General features: G+C 34.9%; 2 protein-coding genes across 11 annotated transcripts in view; both read right to left on the reverse strand.

Moving 5' to 3' along the window:
• tay (tay bridge kinase) overlaps window positions 1-20,198 on the reverse strand; it is a 59,033-nt gene that overhangs the window by 37,214 nt on the left and 1,621 nt on the right. For all 10 annotated transcript variants that reach the window (XM_089729134.1, XM_089729131.1, XM_089729129.1 and 7 more), the window contains exon 2: window positions 3,926-4,048. In XM_089729134.1, the coding sequence (XP_089585260.1) occupies window positions 3,926-4,048 (123 nt within the window). The remainder of the gene's footprint in view (window positions 1-3,925; window positions 4,049-20,198) is intronic.
• LOC149502524 (uncharacterized) lies at window positions 6,778-11,747 on the reverse strand. Its single transcript, XM_089729141.1, has 2 exons — window positions 10,381-11,747; window positions 6,778-7,241 (listed from the first exon to the last, which is right to left on the reverse strand). The coding sequence occupies exons 1-2, from the start codon at window positions 10,844-10,846 to the stop codon at window positions 7,045-7,047; spliced, it is 663 nt and encodes a 220-aa protein (XP_089585267.1). The 5' UTR covers window positions 10,847-11,747; the 3' UTR covers window positions 6,778-7,044.

Raw genomic sequence — 20,198 nt, forward strand, 5'->3', positions numbered from 1 at the left:
AAAATATACGAAAAAAAATCAAACCTGTAATAAATTATCATTTACGTAACCACTAGTGGTAAGGTGGCTTGTGAGTCCGCTCAGGTAGGTAGGTAGGTAGGTACCTTAACTCAAACCTTGGATCAAAGTTTCAGTTACAATTTAATCATGTATACTTAGCGCATCAAACTGAAACTGACGGTAGTTTCGCGGCAGTAACGGGAATGGGCGGAATCGCTACAGAATCTACCACCGGTATTATTAGGTTTTTCATTACAGTGGTTTAGTAATGCAATCCCATTGAATACATGTATTTATAATAGCCAAAATATTATGTGTAACTGTTTATACACGTAGTAAGCATATTTATATTTCATGATCCCGAAACCCTGCTTGTAGTTACAACAAACGCGGTCCATTGAAGTTTACAAAATTATGATTATTGTCGGAACACTTATTATTCTTGCAAATTTATCAGGAAAACAATATTCTTATAATAAACTTGTTTGATATTATATTTACTTTCGGTATGAACGTGTCGGCGGTAAAGTATACAGACTTCTCAATAAACAACGGATAATGGGAAAAGAAATCCCGCCGAACGAGCTGTGTGTATCCAACCGAAATAAAATGTTCATTTCATTTCGTTTTTTATACGTTTCGATTTACTTACTCTTTTTTATATTAAAATTGAATCGTGTGATACTTTTATTAATTATCTTAGCTATAAGCTTTTTCGTTAAATTATAAGTTAGGCAATATTTTAATGGCGAGTTTTAAATTAACATTATATCTCATGATGTCTATGAAACTACTTGATATTTTATTCAACTAAGATAAACTTTGTGAACGTTTGAGTTGAGATTTCATATAAACAGAAAAGTTTGGATCACATTTTGCGAAACATGTGTCTGTCACATGATTCTGATATTATCTATGTAGGTTTTTATAATAACGATAATAATTTAATAATTTAGTGACAGGTTGCCAATTCATTTTAAAAATAAATATCCAAATATTGGTAAAACGATATCTTCGATTCGAAATTATTTGTACCAAATGTGTGGATTTTTGGGTAAAATCTTTTTTTAAATATAAATTATTTACGATTAATTTAACATCAAAATAAAATGTTTTCAATATAACTAATAGCTTTAAATAGTAACCCTCAATTAAGGATCTAAAACATGTTAAAATTAAAATATGAAAATTCAACTGTCTTTAATGTACCTTAACCGGCTTCTTATTTATTTTTATATGAAAAAATTTTTTTGAAAATTTTATTTTATGAACAAAAGACTCCGTTGTTCCAGAACGCCCTCTAGTTCGTAAAATAACTCAATTATGTTTTAATTTCTTTTAAATCCATTTCCCTCTCAAACTTTCTAAATACTGAATTATGTTATATCCCCTTGTATATATAATGTATAATTTGGAGCTGTAAAATTAGCTGGTTTTTTTATTGCTTAGATGGGTGGACGAGCTCACAGCCCACCTGGTATTAAGTGGTTACTGGAGCCCATAGACATCTACAACATCAATGCGCCACCCACCTTGAGATATAAGTGCTAAGATCTCAGTATAGTTACAACGGCTGCCCTACCCTTCAGACCGAAACGCATTACTGCTTCACGGCAGAAATAGGCAGGGCGGTGGTACCTACTCGCGCGGACTCGCAAGAGGTCCTACCACCAGTAAGTAGTAGCTGTCATATAAACGTAAATAAAACAATCTGTTTTTCCGAATCAATATGAAGTAGGGTGGGACAGCCGTTCGAACGTAAGCAAAGTGCAATATCGGGTGAAACGGACAGGTAAAAAATATTTGGCAGTGGCAATGCGGCCTGTCGTTTCGATGGCGATACGCCAGGTTTGCCAAAGGCAACACAATAAGAATATATACTATTATTATCTAAAGGAATTACATTCACCAACTATAATTTCATAGTTCCTAGCATGAACTTTGGGGCAGGCTTTGAATGACAACAGAAATTATATTTTTTCATCGGTTACCAATATACTCTTATTTACCCAAGCAATCGTAAAAACCATTTCGGAGAGATATTACGTCACTAAAGGTAAGCTTGGCATTTCTCCATTACTATTATAATTGAAAAGTAATTAAATTAATTCATGTTAGAAGCTTAAAAGCGACAGGAGTTTGAAGTAAATTTTACTGGTTCCTAGTGGGAGACGAGGGCGTAACTTAATGATCGTGCACGTCGCACCGGGAGACTATATTCTATTCGACGCTAAATTGAATCTGCGAGGAGCTATTAGCCTACACCACAGACGTGCTTCATCGTTCAGAACATAGCTAGTTTGTGCCAACGGTCGTGCTTACTACTCTCTCAACTATCTAGTTAGCGTTTTAACTTTATAGTTGATAAAGTTCGTATACAGTTGTGAACAAGGATACAAAAACAACATTAATAAAGTTTACGATTTTTATTAAGTCTTTCATAAACTAGTTTTTCAAAGATTGTTTATATAAAGAACTACTACAATGAAATGTTTTTTTTATTATTGCGTAGATGGGTGAATGAGCTCAATCTAGTCGGTGTAAAGCGGTCATAGGAGCCGTGAAATATCACCTTGAGACATGAAGTCGAAGTCTCAATTGTATTGTACAACGGCTGACTCACCCTTCAATACGGAATGTATGACTGCTTCGGGGCATAATAGGGTAGGATGGTGGTACTGACTGGTGAATATGTGCTGACTTTCAATACGCTCTACTTTTCGTCTTTTACGATACCCACGAGAAGAGATTCATGATATTGAATTTCCACCAATCGGAGGATATTAAATATTCAAATTTAAATAAAGAAGATGATTGATTGTAAATATAAAACCCTAAGTCAAACAAATGACCTCCTAATAGACTTCGAGATACTATTTCTTCTATTCGCAAACAAACTTATTTTTATTCAATTAATTAATTATTAGACTACACTTAGCGCGATGTTCTAAAAGTTTTATTTGACAATTTCAATTAAAGACAGTTATAGTTTACGCATTCCACGTAGGTACGCGAATTAAATAATATATCGACCAAAGAGAAATCCTAGATTTCGGTTGGTACGTATAAGCTGCTGTCTTCCGGTCCGAATGTTTTATTTACGTTGAAGTCGGCAGTATTTACTTTTTGTTCGGAGCAAGTGGAATAAGATTTTTCGCTATATCCGAGCAAAAGCACAGAGAACAGGAGGCAAATTGGATGGGATTGCGACATATCTTGGCTGGCGGTGAACTGTCGAAATGCTCGGGGGACCGCAGAGGGTAAACTGCTCACATTCCTTTTTAACCGGAATAGTGAACTTATTTATAGTGAACAGATAGAAATTATCTGAAAATATTTTATAGTAGACGGATAGAAGATACTATTAGTTACTAAAACTCAAACATTCTAGTGTTCTTGTATAAGTTAAATATCGTTTTACAATTAAGCTGAAAATAACCAGGAAACTATTTCTGGAACGTTAAAATCACCATTAGAAATTCCAGACTGAAATGGCAGCAGTCAATGGCATTTAAGCAAATAAAGCTTTCATGGCGGTCAATTAAACAGTTTAAACATTGGACAGAAACGTCCGCGGCTTGACTGCTTGAATAAATTAAATTTCGATTTGCGAGACCGTGCTACAAATTTTAAACAGATCTCGAATTGAACATTGCAGCATTGGAATTAAATATGTACAAAGATTTATTTACAGCAACTTTCATTGATTTATATTTATGGTTAATTATTACCTTGTATTAGTACTTTACAGAACGTGTATTGTTTAGATAAAACAGAATCCAAAATGTTTCTCCTTAATATATCACTCCTTTTATAAGCGTATGTGATATAAGTTCGGAGATATGTAGCATTAATATTACAAAGTAACATGCAAATGTATTAGTATTTCTACTTCATATAGATACATAATCTTAAAGTTACTTACATGAGAGTTGACGTTGTTTGGTGGATGATTACGAGTCGTGTCTGCCGCCAGGGCTGCCAATGGTAATCGAGACTTCGCCGACAATGCATTGGTACGAGGCGAGGAAGCACATTTTACAGCAGCCTGCGATAAGAAATAATAATTTAAAAAGTTTATTTTCTCATATACTAAAACATTACGATAAGAGATCCCGAGGACAATTATTAAACGTTAGATTGAATTAAGTTTTACATAATTAAATAGAATGTCAAAAGGAAATTAACAGCGCACAAATTTCCACGTTCAAGTTAGTGATACGGTGGCGGCACTTAATCATGCTTAGTCCCGACTTTCGCGCTTCGTTTACCCGACAGTGCTCGAAAACTCGTCAGAGTCGAGAATGTGTTGAACAAGTCCCTAAGTAATCTACTTCGCTTTACGACTGACGAGCTTTGAGTTTTCTTTGATACTTACTACTAACGTGCCTTCAGGGTGTATTTTTGCGCATGTACAATATATAATGAATTAGTGTCGTCATTAAATGAAATCGAATCATATTAAAAATAAAAAATAAACGAAAAATTTTGTCATTTCGCGTTATATTGTATTTGATTGCGTGGATGGCATATTCTAGTGACACAATTTTTGTATGAACTCATAAATAAGCTCATCAGTCCGGTGCGAAGGGGCGTACAATGGTTGTGGGGTTGTCGCACTACGGGACGGGTGTGGGGAAATTACCATAACTGTTATGCGATCTCTGCCACTGACAACTGCACGGATACACAATAAGTAATAAATTGTTGGATTTAACAACGATCATAAAGACCTTTTGTTCATAAATATAAACACGACTTCATGTGTTAAATGTTAATTTACATTTCTTTCTATTTGAACCGTTTACGCAATTATTTAGGTTTTAAGTACATACGCTAGAAACGACAAGTGATTTTTTACAATTTTACAAATCGTACGAATATTAAAGCCACGCGTAATATAACGTCCATACCTTGTAAAATAAAGTGTTTTTCCGCGAACAATATATTGAATTGTAAATTTTTAATGATTGTGGACATAAACCTATTTCATTCCGTTATTCTGACTGCTGCCCATTCAGTGTTAACAACAAATGATAAATATTAGCATTATCAAATATATAACGGCTTGTGCCTTGTACACGTGCCACTGTGACCGAAGCCTAATGTGAATTACAATAAAATACAACGTTTAGTACACAGCTGATATATCACACTATTCCGTCAACAATTTTAGAAATCAACTGTAATGCACAACCCAATTTTGCTTCACATTGAAGCTTTTATTGTAAAAAGACTTTTATAATCTTGGCATTGAGTTTCTCTGCAAGCTACCGAGTTTTTTTAAAACTCGAGGATGGTATTTCGAGCAATGTTTGAGCGTGTTGGAGGAGGCCTTTGCCGACTGGCAAACAGATCTAGGAAAGATAACCAAACAACAAATATTAGTTTAAATTTATTCATATCTATTAAGTTTTAGTTTTTAATGCTAGATTTTACATAAGTTTAAAAATTCATTGTACTAAGAGATCTGAATAAAAGGCTATATTATTATTATTTATTGAGCGTGTAATGGAATCACTTGGAAAGTAAAATCTGGTTCGCTTTATAATTTTGGGAGCTCTCAACAGAGCGTAGCGTTATTTTACCTTTGGGACCGGAACTGCTTTGCGGAATTTATTATACGGAATCATTCCGCGTTCCTCTCACTAACCAGCAGCGAAACCGATTTAATAGCTACAATCAAGAACAGTGTGAACAGCTATCTATAGAACATTTTCAAAAACCAATGCGACCAACTAATATTTAGGCACTAGAACTAATTCATCTTCTGTGTCCTATACATAAGCGTTACTATATAATAAATAAAATTTTAAATAAGACACGTGATGGATCATTGATCAGAATCAGAATCAGAATCAATCTTGATCAGAGGGTACCTTGTGTAATGTTAACCATTTACGATAGGGCCAGACAAAAAGCTAAGCTCTGACTTTAACGATAACAAAAATTTGGGTACTAATCTTTTTGTATAATTTTGGTACATATTTAATCAAATTTCAAGTTCACATAAATATTATTGATATTTTAGGCAGAAGAACATAGGACCCTTCAAGTTAGCCAAGCCGCTGCCTATGTATATATTTAAAGTTATAGGTTTGACAAGTTAACAAACTGTACGTTTTAGGGTTGACAAGTTAACTGGCAGCGGCTTGGCTCTGCCCCTGGCATTTGTGATATCGATGAGCGACGGTAACCACTCACCATCTCGTATGCTCCTCTGCCTACACGGGCAATAAAAAAAGAAAACTTTTTTCAAATCAGTCTTCAGAAAATCGTAAGGTATTTTTTGTTTCTTTGAACACTATGCATCAAGTCTCAAATACTGCTTAGTGAATTTACATACAAACACGAGTACCACGTAAAATAAAAACGTTTATATTTAGGTGATAAATTAGAGAATTATATTAAGCATTTATTTACTTATTACAATTAATTTAAAATGTGTGTCGTCCATTTTCTTTGAGAATGCAACGCATGCTATAAAACTTATTTAGTAACGCAAACTTACAAGCACTTACTTTTTCTCTTCGTTATGAGCGGTTAATAAAAGTCAAAACGAAAAGCCAACTCCATTTTCTACGGAACAAATCACTTCTGAACTGCGACGAAAGCAAAATTCTCTCGAGAACTTTATGTGACTGCCACAAAAGATTTTATACAATTCATTTCAGTCTCATAAAAAAGTTATCGTGGATTCACAGAAATTGTGCGAGATATATTTCTAAGAGCATTCGTCCCCGAGGGTAAAATCGGCTTAATTTTACCACATTCTTGTTTTTTTTTTTTTGAAGTCTTTAATATATATTTTTCTAAACATGGCAACATTATTATCGTTTGTTTCTTTACAATAATATTTTATTGCGATGTCGTAGTTAAAAGTTAAGCAAATCTGTTAAAATATTCTGGTGCATAAATTAAGATATTATCTAAAATGTATGTTGGCCTCGCTTTAGACGGTGAATTAATTATCACATTGATGAATAAACCGTACTGTTGCAAATGATGTGACAATAAAAACCAGCAGCGTAACGACAAGTTCTTTTATTTGTGCAAGAATGCAGAAAAGTAGTTAGAAATGGCTGGCACGGCTTGTTTTATTAACACTATCCCCCCTTCATTGGCTTTGGCTGGCGGCGGCGGCGGTGGCTGTGGCGGAAGGGGGCGTGTTAATATGGCTTGGCGGCTTGGCTGGCGGCAGGGCATGACAGCTGACGTCACGTCCGTTACATTCGGCCATCCTGCAACAATTGCTCCCGCAATGGGGAACACACAAAGACATTTAGTTCTCAAATAAATCAATAAGGTCTTCAGTTTCGAGCTGCTCATCGGAACTACTAGCGCTAACGGACACATGGGCTATACTTTTATAGGGCCTTAATGAATCTGTTGATACCAGGCCAGTGAAGTTTTTACAACTTCATAAACCTTTTAGATATACTTCTAATTCGATACAGATTGTTACCTACTACTTTAGTTACTACATACGGACCTGAGTACAAATCGTCTAATTTGGTATTAATCCTAGCGGCGCTACTAACCAGTTGGAGCCTGTCTCTACGATACAAAATCCCTTTTTTATAAACATGAGCATTTTTTTATATTAATGTTGTGTGTCATTATTGTTCTCGCTTATTTTATCCTAGCTGTAGCTATCTTACGCCGTGCGTCAACAGTTTCTGGTTCGCGACCAGGAATCGAAACATCACATATTGACCTACCAGAGCGCGCAAAGATTAAATCACAAGGCTTGTTTGTAGCCGCTGCTACTTTCAATTGTGTTGTTTGTGCCTCAAATGAGGGAGTTCACTAAATTATTTGAAGCTTCACTAGGATCAGTTGCCCGCAACACATAATCAACCTGGCCAATTAGCGCGCGGACAAGCAATACCGTTTAACGTATGCCTAAACTGTTTATCTTCCGATATATTTTTTAAAGTACCTACTCGTAAAAGCTTTCCCATAGTCTGTCACCACGTGATTCGGGTATCTGCACAAACCCTATTAATATATTTTTCAATGCACGAATGGTCCCGATTGAATTTACAGTACGCGTTAGTTCAGCTATCACAAATTTAGACAACGCATCTTTCATTACGATCATGTACTGGTTGGTGCCCTTTAGATGTCCTACAGAAGGGCATCATGTTATCTATTTGTACCGTGCGCATAGTATCAGATGGTTTAGAGATCGGATATAGACAGTCTTCTTTTTTTTAACATAGCTATCCTTCTCATGTGTACAATAAAGATATGCTGCCACGTATTTCCTAATAAAGCATGTCATTTTAAAAAAAACAATATTGGCTTTTAATCAAAGCTAAACGATGATTTAGATCCACGTGACAAATGTCGTCATAGTGCATTTGTATAATTTCCCATTTAGCCGAAGGGACTGCGAGTCTGTTTCCGTTAAGTTTTTCGAACTAGTTCATAATTATCTTTAACATCAGCGCGACTTCGTCCGCGTGGAATGTAGTTCACAAATAATGCTTTATTTTAGAACAAATTTGGTTAGCATAAAAGAAACGTTATAGTGAGCCAACCTTAACATATAGACATATGCTATCGCGGACATTTTTTTTTTAGATCTTTCTGCAGCGCACGCACCGGAAGCTCTCAAGGGAAAATAACCCGATTTTGAAACATTCTTTACTGGTACTTCGCTTGTATTGGTCTTAGCGTGACACGTGAGGGTCTTAGCGGTCTTAGCGTTATATAGCATATTATATACATATTATATAGAATTTTTCAAATCGGACCAGCAGTTCTTAAGATTAGCGCGTTCAAACAAACAAACTCTTCAGCTTTATAAAGTTAGTATAGATTGCTTTATAATCGAACCAAGCTTTTCGTCCTGACATTGCACAGTACAGAATCAATCAGTAACTAAGACGATTCACGTTCATCATGTCAACAGGATGCCTATTAAGCGCGTCTACAAATGTTGCATACGTTCACCAGGTCTATACTCAACACTAATGTCATAATCTTCTTTCAAAACTCACCATCGCGTAATGCGTGGTATACAGCACAAACCACAGTACAATCAGTTTCTACTATATCATGTTTACCTACTTCATAAACACGGAACCTACGTAGCGATTGTACGACCGCCAGGTTATGAGCTCTTGACTATGATACACACTCTTCCTTCCTAGTAACCCGGCTAAAATACATAACAGGCCGCAGTGAGTTGTCAGTTTGTTTTTGTAATAGTATACCAGAAATTCCTAAGTTACACGCATCGGTTTGTATTTCTGTAAGAAGCATAGGGTTCTACAGAGCTAGCATAGGTTTGGAACATAAACTGTTTTTCAGTTGTTCGAAATTCGCGTTATGTTCACGGCCCCACACCTATGATTTATATATATATTTTTTCTTAACTCTGCTAATGGACGCGCAATCACGGCAAAACTGGGAATAAACTTTCTAAAGTAACACATAACCAATAAACTGTCGCACACTATGAGCATTATTTGGCACAGGAAACTGCGAAACGGCCGTCAATTTTTGTTGCACCCGGCTGTATACCGTCTGAAGATATTTCATGACCTAAATAAGTGACTTGTTTCTCCAAGAATGAGCATTTACTCATATTTAATTTTAAGTCTCCACCATAAAATTTCCCAAGTACTTTCTCAATAACTATTGAACCTGATTTTATATCAACCGAGGGTAGAGGTAAATCGTTTAAAATTGCTAGTATCTCGATTTGACCTACATTTATTTTTACCCATTTCTTTTCTACCCACAGACTCTTTAACTACCCCATCTTGAAGAATAATGTGGACAAAAAGAAGAAACGCATGAATACAGATGGCACATATGCTAAACCAAAAGGAGTTCTACTGTACTCGAAATAATGACCTTCCGGTGTAATGAAAGCAGTTTTGTGTGTCTGGCATAATGCTTAATTGATAGTAGTCCTGTGCTAAATGTAAACTCGTGAAGTACTGTTTGGTGGATACTTATATTTTAATCAGATAGCGTTTAACGCACGATAATCAACGCATAGCCTACCGACGCCGTTCTTTTTCTTAATAAGACCACTGGTGAAGCGTAACTAGATTCAGATTATTTTATAATGCCGGCATCTAAAAGTTGATTAGCTTTAGAATTAACTATCCTTTGTTCATTATGAGAAAGTCAGTAAGGCTGGCGATACACGGGCTGATCACTAGTAAGCTTAATTTGCATTTGGACTAAATTGGCAATACCTAAATCATGTGTATTCGTAGAAAAGCAATGCTTATACTGTATTTTTTAAACCTGAATGACCCTTATTATTTAATGGCTCCTTTTAATTTTTTTATTTCTACCCTCAAATCTCGAAATATTTGTAATGGCATGGCTAGGGCAAGTAGAAATGCAACACACCTGGCTGTTTGGCTGTGGCTCCTCGCAGCTGTTGGCCCTCGGCAGGACCTCGCCCGGCGGCCACATGATGGTCTCCGAGCCCACGTTGTAGACTTTGATGTAGCCGTCTTCGCCGCGCAGCAGCGTCGCAGGCAGGGAGAAGGAAGCTCGTAGCCGTGAATCCCATGAAGTGCCGTGAAGCTCGTAGTGCCGCAGTGGAGTAACCACGTTGCTGCTCTTCTAGTTTTCCTCCACGTAAACCAGAATGATGGAAGGACAGGGCGGCAGGCGCTCTTGGTCCGACGACGTCGAAGTCCCTTTGATTTGATTGTTCCAGGTTCTTCATCCTGTAGCTCAAGTATCGCCTTGTGGACCTCCTTCTGAAGCAATTTTTCAACACCTTCCTCGCCAGTGGAATAGGAGCTTCATCTTCTTCAAACTTGTCAGAGGACCGAGAGATCTGAGCGTGTATATGACGTTGTTTCATTTCTTTATCCCACTTCTGATTGTTGCAAATGATGTGACAATAAAAACCAGCAGCGTAACGACAAGTTCTTTTATTTGTGCAAGAATGCAGAAAAGTAGTTAGAAATGGCTGGCACGGCTTGTTTTATTAACACTATCCCCCCTTCATTGGCTTTGGCTGGCGGCGGCGGCGGTGGCTGTGGCGGAAGGGGGCGTGTTAATATGGCTTGGCGGCTTGGCTGGCGGCAGGGCATGACAGCTGACGTCACGTCCGTTACAGTACAGTAAATTCAAAATTTATACACAAAAACATCATTAAACAATTAGGATCGGACAACAACTCGGCAGGGCGCAAAACGATGGCCAGTCAGCGCTACCGATCAACCTCGATCATTTAATGTAATCGCGTTACGTTGAACGTACTAATTTATAACAGTACAACATTGATACCGTTTAAGTTTAATTGGAAGCATCATTAATAGGCAATCGAAGCAAAATCAACACAAGCTGTTTACTTTACTGTATCCAATTAAACTAGACTCATGATTTATTACTATATAACTATCGTTATGAGAACGTGCACTTGGTTTAATGATGAATTTTTTATTGAGCTTTGCTTTCATCGATCGATTGATTATTTAATATAAACAACGGATCAGTTTTTTTTACAAAGGCTAGTTTTTAACATTAATATTATTTTAAAGCTGGTCATTTATTTTTCAGGATTTACATCAACGTATAGTTGGATTAACTTATTATTTAATTATACCTCTAGGTTACTGCTTATCTTGGACGTCACTTCTAAATCTGTCAGCTATTTAATGTCTCGGGTTTTCTCTCAGGGAACTGTTGTCTGACACTTAATTGAATAATAAATTACTTTAAGATCTAAATATTTAATTTATTTCGTATTCATTCATGTTATCATTATTTTTCGATGTTATATAATTAAGTGCTACCAGGATTTCTGTTCCCGTTGTTTGAAGCTATAGTAAAATACTGATTACCTAAAAAATATGGTTCGTTATTAAAATTATGTTATTAACTGTGGAGCACTATAAATTTATCATTGAGCTTTGTTTATTTTAAATTTACAAGAACTCGTTAACCTGCAAACAGCGTGTCACGCGCATTCACAAATGTTAAACAGAAGGTCCTCGACGTTGCAGTTAGTTGTTAAAATATTTCTTCACCGCCACGACTTCTATTATTCTGATGCTTTGGTCGATGCTACCTACTTTACTACTTTAACTTTAATTACGGTAGTAAATTATTAAGCTTTAAATTTTAGGCATTTAATTTATAATCTAACATAATACGAGTATAAAAAGATTTAACCTAATCATTGATACGCAATTAAATAATAATATTCGACAATACGATCGTGCGTTGTCTCATCGAACTTAGCTCAAATTTCTATCGATTTGTCAGCATTGTAACTAAAGTGTAGCGATATCTCTTCACTCTATCCTTCTCACCCGACTGAGTATTCGGATTAAGGGTTTATTTATTTATTAATATCTAAAAACAGATACTAAAATTTTATTCTTTTTCGATTGTTGTTCATTCGTTTAAGTACTCTCATTTTAAGCCAAATGGAGTTCTTGTCAAGCGTGTATTAAGTCTTAAATTTAATTCTATTGAAATGAATTTAACCCAAACGGTTAGCTACACATTAAACAATTTAAATGTAATTAAATACTTTACATCAACCTTACGGATGGATTTCACGAAATTGCATTTTGTTTTCAATCTGACAGAAGCGGCTTCAGCGTGAACTTCCAATTTGCCCGAGCTGTTTAATTATCGGAGACACGGTAGGTCATTAATTAAGTCATCAGACAAGCTAAAGCGGGTTACCGCTCTCGGGATTGCATAGTGAACTAGATTATAATAAACGAAAATGTCAGTGTTTTCGGATAATTCATTCCTTAACCAAATTTAAAAAAAAACGTGTGGCACTCGGGAACTGCCGCGGTAAAGCTATTGCATAGCATTTTTTATCAACTTATGCAATTATAATTAGACAATGATAATTTAATATTAAAACAATAATAAATCAAGACCACGCTATATTAAACATTAAGCAAAACCTTAACTGTCCCCTTCACACTCATAAGCTAGACCGCGCGAGAAAGAGATGGGCAGACTTTTCATGATGCGCATGCAGTGTGACGTCACGCCACGCGCTTATTCACAAACACTACACAAGCGCAACGTGTGAATGTGTTGAACGCGAGCTACACAGTAGGCGGAATGAGGGGTGTACGTACGGTTTTTTTCGTTACGGAATTTCATGATTCGGTCGCCGCGCTCAAGGCCCGTGATAAAAGCTATGCAATAGCTTAAAATCACTTAACCCTTTCCCTTTTCTTGTAGCGTAGATCCGAGAAGAAGCTAGTACCTCATAGAATTAAAAACATGATTGTCCCTACCTACCATGATACATGAGGCAATAGTTTCAATTTCAATAGAGTAACAACTATTCTACTCTTCAAATGAAAGGATAAGTGTTTCGCTACAGATAACGTCCCAACTGAAATAGGAATATTATAATGTCAGTAATTTCACAAAATAAATATTATTTGTTAGTAATATTATACTAGATATTTTTCCTTCGTACGGCGTTTCATGGCACTAATAATTAAGCAAAAAAACTGGTATCAAAGCAAGAACGACGATACAATCACCCGAACACAAACGAACGCTATATTAGTTAATTTATTTATTCATCGCAACTATATTATCGAACAGTCCGAGTTTATTTATAAGAACAATACATTAACTTCAAATATGACCGACGGACGTTATCTCCGCGGGAAACTTTTTTTTGTAATAAGTGGTCAGTGATATTGGGTAATTTACTAGCGTTGATAAACTGGCGGATAATTAGTGAATAATCGACAACAGTATGATGTTGCTGATACTTAAAAAATATTATTCAAAGTATTTAATTTAGATATTCCAATGCACACAATGAGTGAGTATGAGTTTTACCTTTGTTCGGTTTTTTTTTTTAATATTAAAATTTTTTTTCGTACCTTCACAAATTTGTAAAAAAATACACAATATGACAAAAAACACGTAGAAAAAATATGGCAAAAACTCTAACAAAGACCCGTAACCAATAGGTAGTTAATTGTTACACAGGTAAGCCAGAAAACCTACAACAAATAATCATACAGACTATTGTACTCATTTTTTGCTACTGATACTTTGTTGTCAATGGTCTCATAGAAAAGCAAAAAGGTAAAGCAGAGCCACGTAGGAGTGATATTAATAAAACACCTTAATAAAAGTGGATAGCTGTTCAATTTAATATAATTACTTTCTGTTAAGTCGCGGTAAATCAGTTTTAAGCAAATCACTGGTGGTAGGACCTCTTGGGAGTCCGCACGGGTAGGTACCACCACCCCGCCTATTTCCGCGGTGAAGCAGTAATGCGTTTCGGTTCGAAGGGTGGGGTAGCCGTTGTAACTATACTGAGACCTTAGAACTTATATCTCAAGGTGGGCGGCGCATTTACGTTGCAGATGTCTATGGGCTCCAGTAACCACTTAACACCAGGTGGGCTGTGAGCTCGTCCACCCATCTAAGCAATATATAAAAATAAAAAACTCAATTTTTCTCATCGAGTCGGACCGTAATTGAGTGGGAAAAAGCGGTGCATGGAAATAAATATGAGGGACGTAATCGAAATGTTTGTAAACGGGTGTCGCGTGTCACAAAACGATTACCTAGCCGCCCCGTACCGCCCCCTACACCGCTGGAACGATGGATTTCCTTGTAAAAATTTACCTCTTGGATTATATGGCTTCTTGTTATTCGTCAATTTATGTATTTACAGTCGTTTTTATTAGACGTCATGTAATGTAGGAACGGATGCAGGATTGTGTTGTTTTTTACATTGAGAGAGAAAGCCTTAGGCTTGATTTCAAATGAAAACACGGTGTAAGTAAGCGCCATTTATATCTATTTTATAATATTAGTGCAAATTTATATTTCAATATTTATGTGTATCGTCTCCATGTACTTAAATATATTGTTCATACATAGTGTACATTTATATTTGGTATTAATAGATGGTTTGCTTCTATTTAGTATTAATGGTAAGAATTAACTAACAAGTCGTGTAGATTAATTTTATCCTTTGTAAATTTAATAAAGACAGCACAGACGGCAATCTATACTAATATTATAAAGAGGAAAGATTTGTTTGTTTGTTTGTTTCGAATAGGCTCCGAAACTACTGGACCGATTTGAAAAATTCTTTTTCCATTAGAGGCCGACATTGTCCCTGCTGAACATAGGTTACTTTTTTAAATTTTTTTATTTTTTTTTTTTTATTTTTTTTTTGGTTTCATTTGTGTTTTAATGTTTCCGAAGCGAAGCGAGGGCGGGTCGCTAGTAAGTTATATTTAGATTAACAATAATATGTAGACATTAAAGCAGGCTGTTGTAACTCAAACAAACACAGCAAGAATGATTTACGCGATAAAATGAAATGAATGAAGTAATGAATAAATCGTGACCAATAAACGCGTAATCGAAATAATTTCTAATTTGCTTGCAGCGCTCGTAACGAGGTCATTATTTGCAAACAGTACTTAATTTCGTCGAAGCGGGAGCGCGACGGAAACTTTCATTGAATTTAACAATATGAGACTACCGTAATATAAATTTTGCTCATGACTTTTTGTTAAAATACAGTATGGTGATTTGATGAAAATTTTAGTTACATAATATTATCTATCTCTCTAATAATATATCCGATCTATTTCACACATCACAATCATTTATTATTAATCAGTTATTTTACTAGACGAAATCATTATTTTATAACTTAAAGTAATAAATACGTTTAAAACTATTACTTATACTGCAAATTCAACCTCTTTAATAAAGTAATAACAGTTCAGAATTAAATCTGCGAAAATCTACCATTATGATAAATGATGGCTCAGTTTAACCGACAGCGTCGCAGTACAAACAACTTCTGAGCAAATATTTGCTCTGACTTGACGTGTTGTGTTTAGCGATAATAGAGTAATACGTTACAAATGTTTATATTATATCGTGAAGTGAACGTTAATAGCCGGTTTGTTCATGACGATAATCTATAAACGATCAGGACAAATATGTGTCATATAGAGAAGGACTTGTAGAAACAAATAATAATTCCAGTAATACATATATGGTTACAATTTTTGTATATAGTTAAACTTGATGTCGGTTAAGTGATAATTAATTACAGGTTGGTTATTTGTTTCTAAAAGTCTTTCAAATTTAAATTAATTTGGAATTCAAGTTGAAAATTTCAATTAAAAAAAAAACAATAAATATTGTGTCAGCATCTTATATGTTAAAAATACACGTATTACTTTCGATATAAAACGACAAATCTGATAAGAGGGATGAGAGTGGCACTCGACCGAGTTGAAGAGCGGACAAAGTAGGCGCGGCTGTTACGAATGAGAGTCGCGAGGTCTTTTGCCTCTCTAGAGTATTAGATGGCGATGTTGGAGAGTTCTCGTTCGATCGTGGGCAGATCGCCGAGATATGCCGCGACCTACAGCCACCCGGACAGACGCCCGAATATTCCCTTACGTAGATGATTGTCGCGATTCTTGCCACTTGGGGACACTTGGCACATCGCTTAAACGAGCCCCTCGAGCGGATAATACGTTTACATTAAAATGCGAATCAAATTTTATTTCTTTTATCTGTTTTATGTTTTACACTTCATGTTATAGAAACGACGGTTTGTACGGTGATTCTTGTATTACTTATAATATTCAAAACTAAAAAAATGTTCGTTAACAAATTTTTAGTCTAATAGCTTATCATTATATTTTAAAATTTTACAAATACTAAATGTAATGCGTCGCAATAATCGTAAAAATATTTGGCATACCAAGATTGTTTTCAATTAAGTTAAGTACGCACTTACAAGTTAAATAACTACATTTACTGTGGACTTATCAATGGTTGAATTGCGTTAGTAAAGTGTAGATGGCAAGTAAATATTGATGCCAGATGCAGAGGCTAGACTTGAGTACACGGTGGGGTAGAAAGTGGGCAGGGAACGCATGCACGAGTATACTATACTGAATCTACCTACTTTATACTAAATATAAAACAGTGCTTATATTGACTAGAATAAAATGAACCGGTTTGTTGGATCGAAAGCTCATTTTAGTATTTAAACAAAGTAGCTAGCCTTTGATGTTATTGTATTTATTTTTAACAAGTTTTAATATAAGGACAATAACAATTAATATAATGTTAGCTTAGATATTGTATTGTGTATTAATTATAAACCGGGCGGCAAGCAGAAGAAACGGCAGGCAAAATTCTAATACAGTATCTACTGTTATTTCAAAAAACGCGTAGTTATTGTTTAGGTTCACTTTTATGAATAAAAACTATTATGTGGTGCTGAAAAGAGCCATATTTCCATATTTCGTCCACTTTACGTCGTATCACGTCCGAAAACTCGGTCGTAAACTTTTCACGTTAATTTATTTTAACTTTGGTTTTATAACAAAATTTCAAATTCGTTAAAACTATAGGATTTTTTAAACAAAAACCATACGTCTTTCGGCTATATGATATTGAAAAAAATATACGAATTGTTGGAGTAACGTAACATTTTCTGTCGTCGTCATTCGACCAATTATTGTACACGGTATCTGTTGGTTGTCCTCCCGGTCAGTGGTAATTTCAGCAATTTATGGAACACCTACGATCCGCAATAATTTATTACAAGCCACAATCAAAGATCAAGCCAGTTACCGCAATAAACGTAAGGTCAACAAAACTTAAGACTGAGATTTTAATATCAGTTTTTTTTCTGTGGTTGTGTTTATTAAATAATTACTGTTAATAAGTCGGAATGATAATTTCGTGTCAATATTTGTATAATAACCTTATATTATGTGATAAGCAGGGTTATCCGTTTTTTTTTCAACTAGTTAAATATTAGAATTGTACGAAAATCAAACGGGAATTCCCATTTTATAACCGTGACCAAGGAAATATTATTGCAAAACATGCAAAATTCATATAAAACAACAGACACATGAAACAATCATAACCAATTTGATAAAAATCGTGATTTTTCCAACCCTGGTTTTACGATAAAGCAACGAACATAATTGATAAATTTAAACATGTTTAGTATTTAAGCGATTCCGTAAACATTTATGGTAGTTTATGTTTTTAACATGAATGGTTTATTAAAATTCACTTCATGTTGAAAGGCACGAGTTCTATTCTTTTTGGCCGCGATTAAAACAATTTATTTTTACACAATAAACACAAGATTACTTTCAAAACCAAGTCATACATGAACAATCAATAAGGAATTTCTCGACAAATTCCAAGATAAACATTGGTTAGGTGCAATCGTTGTACAGCGCTGAGAGCGTAGAGATTCGAATACAGGTGTTGAAAACTTAAGTAGCTTAGAAGTCGAGGAGCGTGGACTGCAAGTGTTAATAAAAGAGAAACAAGGTTTAAACTTTACCCTGGTAAGTATTTATGTCACAACGTGCTAACATCGAGCTCCAGGGATCGGTACGAGGGGTCGGGATATAAGGGATAGTCGAGACTTTAGGTCGGTGCTCTCGGCGGCTATCTTGCGGCCTGTTGTAAACTAGACATATTGATTTTTGTATAAACGATAAATACACTTACAACCAAACCGAGTGATTTCGAATTTCGTTTTATTTTTGGAAATTTTAAGATATATTATGTTTGTGCAAAAGTAATTTTTAACATAATTTTATATGCTTTTCTATAGAAGCTATAGAATCGCTTTTTCAATTATTTTGACGCATTTAATTTGCGAAATATATTTACTGTGTGCGAAGTTTGCTTTTTACATTTTACATATTTTTTAAAGTAACGAAAACATAATAATTTATCAAACCCGAGTGTTCTACTGTTTTACAATGTTAGTATAAAACAGGAAGATAAACATACAATATCCATTAAATTTCTTACTTTTACCAATGCGGATACGTAAAGTACTCTTTTCAACTACCTATAAACCTTTCAATACTTCAGTAAGTAGCTGTTTCAGTGCGATCACGTTAAGAAAATTTATAGCGAGAATTCACTACGTAAATGTTCAAGAATATTTTTAACTTCTCAAAGTTCTTTATGCCACTACCAATTTTTCTCGACCGCCTATCAGGTAGGTAGACGTCCTTGCCAAACTTTTCAAATTAGTTTTGAGCATGCTTCATTTTTATTTATTTTAATAAACAAAGTTAGGAACTCGTTTTTCTTCGTCATAGGAGTTCTCAAAGAAAGAAAAGTTGGGTTATTAGAATTAAAGTTTAAATTGGCGTTAAAGAAAACAAAACTTTATTTTTTAATCATAAAGTGTTTAAGTATACATCTTCAATGTATTGAAATGTGTCACTGCATTGGAATTCGTCTGTACGCGTAGTTTTACTCGATTTACCGTGGGAAAGTTATAGCTTAGCTGTAATCTGTGAGGTAATCGGTAATCCACAGGCGTCAAATGACAAATCGTCACGCTCGAGTGGTATAAATATGTATACTTGAATATTTTCTTAGTAGAATTTAAAATTATTAAAGAGATAACTAGTTTTAAAATTACTATTTAACACATTACCTTATGCATGCGCCAGATCGAATTTATATTTAAATACATGTATTTAAGTACTACAATTTATATTTAAGTACTTTGAAACTACCCTCTCAATATTAATGTTTGAGTAGACTAATTTGTATAAGAACATTTTTGTTAAATTGCAAGAGAGATTGACTGATTAATGATTATGTTTTTTTTATTGTTCATAGGATTATCTTCATAGGAGTCAGGTGTATTTCCCAATATTCTCGCTTCTGCAAACATGAGAAACTTTCGTCTTTTTTAAACATTTGTCCAGAATAATATATTTACTTTCATGTAAGCTCTTATGGTTATAAATTATTACTTTAGATTGTGGGAATTGGGCACAACAGTAAAAATTTTTTTGAACAAACTAGGCAGGCACATTGAAATACAGCTAAGACAAATAAACCGTGGAACTAATATTTCAACAGAGCAATTTGTTTGCTTTTATTCTTAACGAAAATATCGTCGTATATTTTCGGAATTAGTTTAGATAATAATGCTAACGAAATTGGGTTACGTATTAGTAAGAGCTAAGGAATAGCATATTGATGACGCATCACGATCGTAATTTTTAAATTTACTTTTTATTGTTTTACTATTTGTTATGCTCTCATACAAAATACCGCCGGTAGTCGTATGTTCATTTTGAAGGTAAAATGTTTCGTCTTATTCGCCATATGGTTCGCAATCTTTGTGGTAACGTGTAATTTTCAAAAGTATT

The sequence above is a fragment of the Bombyx mandarina genome, chromosome 08 (genome assembly GCF_030267445.1).
Source record: "Bombyx mandarina strain Sakado chromosome 08, ASM3026744v2".
NCBI classification, from domain to species: Eukaryota; Metazoa; Arthropoda; class Insecta; order Lepidoptera; family Bombycidae; genus Bombyx; species Bombyx mandarina.

Bases quoted from the DNA above. Each gene is read 5' to 3' on its own strand.
- LOC149502524 (XM_089729141.1), bottom strand. From the start codon at position 10,846: ATGAAACAACGTCATATACACGCTCAGATCTCTCGGTCCTCTGACAAG. The intron at 7,242-10,380 runs GTGTGTTGCATT...CAATTGTTGCAG, and splicing joins AGCCACAGCCAAACAGCCAG to GATGGCCGAATGTAACGGAC.